The sequence below is a fragment of the Anomaloglossus baeobatrachus genome, chromosome 8 (genome assembly GCF_048569485.1).
Source record: "Anomaloglossus baeobatrachus isolate aAnoBae1 chromosome 8, aAnoBae1.hap1, whole genome shotgun sequence".
Taxonomy (NCBI): domain Eukaryota; kingdom Metazoa; phylum Chordata; class Amphibia; order Anura; family Aromobatidae; genus Anomaloglossus; species Anomaloglossus baeobatrachus.
In genome coordinates this window covers 3313112-3316492 of record NC_134360.1, presented here as the reverse complement: position 1 = coordinate 3316492, position 3381 = coordinate 3313112, and the positions used below count along the sequence as shown (strand labels likewise).

The 3381-nt window shown below is 66.1% G+C and overlaps 1 protein-coding gene across 1 annotated transcript in view; it reads right to left on the bottom strand.

Moving 5' to 3' along the window:
- The window catches only part of RAB43 (RAB43, member RAS oncogene family), a 26991-nt gene extending 24547 nt beyond the window's left edge, over positions 1 to 2444 (bottom strand). The window contains exon 1 of the mRNA XM_075321252.1: positions 2111 to 2444. Within this exon, the coding sequence (XP_075177367.1) occupies positions 2111 to 2302 (192 nt within the window). The 5' untranslated portion in view covers positions 2303 to 2444. The remainder of the gene's footprint in view (positions 1 to 2110) is intronic.
- Between the last annotated feature and the right edge of the window lie 937 nt (positions 2445 to 3381).

The window sequence follows — 3381 nt, the reverse complement described above, 5'->3', positions numbered from 1 at the left end:
GACCCTGCACTTCTGGAGGTGCTCTGCCACCCAGTGACCCTGCACTTCGCCCCTTTGACAAAAAACCCCTTGGTGTGAAGAGCAGAAGATGTCGGAGCGTGGGCACCGGAGACGAGCGGCTGCAGCGATGCGCGGGATGTCGATATTTTTGTACATTTTGCGCCTCTTGTTGCTCCAGTGCAAATCAACCACCACCAGATCGGGATCGTTCCTTCTGCACGAGAAACAAGATCGATCCAAACAGAATGACGACCCCAAACCCCCGCCCTGAAGGTCCAGAAGACGGCACCGGGTGCGGGGGAAACGGCAGAGACGGGGCAAACGGCAGAGACGGGGCAAACGGCAGAGACGGGGCAAACGGCAGAGACGGGGCAAACGGCAGAGACGGGGCAAACGGCAGAGACGGGGGCAAACGGCAGAGACGGGGCAAACGGCAGAGACGGGGCAAACGGCAGAGCGATTGGGGGAGAGGGGGGGGGGACGACCACCAAAGGCCGGGGGAGAGAGGGGAGGAACCAGCGGGCGACCGGGGGAGAAGGGGGGGGGGTGAACCAACGGGCGACCGGAGGAGAGGGGGGTGAACCAACGGGCGACAGGAGGAGAGGGGGGTGAACCAACGGGCGACCGGAGGAGAGGGGGGTGAACCAACGGGCGACCGAGGAGAGGGGGGTGAACCAACGGGCGACCGGAGGAGAGGGGGGTGAACCAACGGGCGACCGGAGGAGAGGGGGGTGAACCAACGGGTGACCGGAGGAGAGGGGGGGTGGACCAACGGGCGACCGGAGGAGAGGGGGGGTGGAACCAACGGGCGACCGGAGGAGAGGGGGGGTGGACCAACGGGCGACCGGAGGAGAGGGGGGGTGGACCAACGGGCGACCGGAGGAGAGGGGGGGGTGGACCAACGGGCGACCGGAGGAGAGGGGGGGTGGACCAACGGGCGACCGGAGGAGAGGGGGGGGGTGGACCAACGGGCGACCGGAGGAGAGGGGGGGTGGACCAACGGGCGACCGGAGGAGAGGGGGGGGTGGACCAACGGGCGACCGGAGGAGAGGGGGGGGTGGACCAACGGGGCGACCGGAGGAGAGGGGGGGGGGGACCAACGGGCGACCGGGAGGAGAGGGGGGGGACCCCAACGGGCGACCGGAGGAGAGGGGGGGGGACCCCAACGGGCGACCGGAGGAGAGGGGGGGGGACCCCAACGGGCGACCAGAGGAGAGGGGGGGGGGACCCCAACGGGCGACCGGAGGAGAGGGGGGGGGGACCAACGGGCGACACGGAGGAGAAGGGGGGGGGGGGACCAACGGGCGACCGGAGGAGAGGGGGGGGGGGGGACCAACGGGGCGACCGGAGGAGAGGGGGGGGGGGACCAACGGGCGACCGGAGGAGAGGGGGGGGGACCCAACGGGCGACCGGAGGAGAGGGGGGGGGGGGACCAACGGGCGACCGGAGGAGAGGGGGGGGGGGGGACCAACGGGCGACCGGAGGAGAGGGGGGGGGGGGACCAACGGGCGACCGGAGGAGAGGGGGGGGGGACCAACGGGCGACCGGAGGAGAGGGGGGGGGGGACCAACGGGCGACCGGAGGAGAGGGGGGGGGGGGGACCAACGGTGCGACCGGAGGAGAGGGGGGGGGACCAACGGGCGACCGGAGGAGAGGGGGGGGGACCAACGGGCGACCGGGGGGACCAACGGGCGACCGGGGGGGACCAACGGGCGACCGGGGGGACCAACGGGCGACCGGGGGGACCAACGGGCGACTGGGGGAGAGGGGAGGGGGGGATGTGAACCAACGGGCGAGCGGGGGGGGGGAGGGGAGCCAACGGGCAAGCGGGGGAGAGGGGAGGGAGGGGTGAACCAACGGGGGAACCGGGGGGGAGGGGGGACCAGTGGGCAACAGGGAACGGCCCATCTGTCCCCCCCACTGCCGATAGCCACAGCCCTCAGAAGAGAACAATGGTTTTTGGGGGAGGGGAAGACCCACGTGCCGATACCGACATCGATCAGGATAAATCCTCCCTCAGTGTAGAGGACTGGAGCCTCCTGTTCGCTGATAGTTATCGTGCATCTGTAAACCTGATCGGCCGATAATTGCATGCGATTGCCCCTTTTACCTTCACCCGCTTCCCCTGGATGTCCAGCGTCTTCATGGTGAAGTCCACGCCGATCGTGTTCCCCTGCCGCTCCACGAACACGCCGCTCTTGAAGCGCTGCACCACGCACGTCTTCCCCACCCCGGCGTCTCCGATCAGAACGATCTTGAAGAGGAAATCATAGGCGTCGTCCGAGTCCTGCGGGGCGGACATGCCGGGTCCGGGCGATCGGTGCAGCCGTGACGTGGAGCAGCCGCGGAACTGACAACGCGGAACTGCAATAGTCAACTACAGGAGCGGGAGGACCCACTGCAAGGCACACACCACTCGCACATAGCTGCGCCTGTCCGGAGTATTACAGGGCAGATACACCACTTGCACATAGCTGCCCCTGCTGCGCCTGTCTGGAGTATTACAGGGCAGATACACCACTTGCACATAGCTGCCCCTGCTGCGCCTGTCCGGAGTATTACAGGGCAGATACACCACTCGCACATAGCTGCCCCTGCTGCGCCTGTCCGGAGTATTACGGGGCAGATACACCACTTGCACATAGCTGCCCCTGCTGCGCCTGTCCGGAGTATTACAGGGTAGATACACCACTTGCACATAGCTGCCCCTGCTGCGCCTGTCCGGAGTATTACAGGGCAGATACACCACTTGCACATAGCTGCCCCTGCTGCGCCTGTCCGGAGTATTACAGGGCAGATACACCACTTGCACATAGCTGCCCCTGCTGCGCCTGTCCGGAGTATTACAGGGTAGATACACCACTCGCACATAGCTGCCCCTGCTGCGCCTGTCCGGAGTATTACGGGGTAGATACACCACTTGCACATAGCTGCCCCTGCTGCGCCTGTCCGGAGTATTACAGGGCAGATACACCACTTGCACATAGCTGCCCCTGCTGCGCCTGTCCGGAGTATTACAGGGCAGATACACCACTTGCACATAGCTGCCCCTGCTGCGCCTGTCCGGAGTATTACAGGGTAGATACACCACTCGCACATAGCTGCCCCTGCTGCGCCTGTCCGGAGTATTACAGGGCAGATACACCACTTGCACATAGCTGCCCCTGCTGCGCCTGTCCGGAGTATTACAGGGCAGATACACCACTTGCACATAGCTGCCCCTGCTGCGCCTGTCCGGAGTATTACAGGGCAGATACACCACTTGCACATAGCTGCCCCTGCTGCGCCTGTCCGGAGTATTACGGGGTAGATACACCACTTGCACATAGCTGCCCCTGCTGCGCCTGTCCGGAGTATTACAGGGCAGATACACCACTTGCA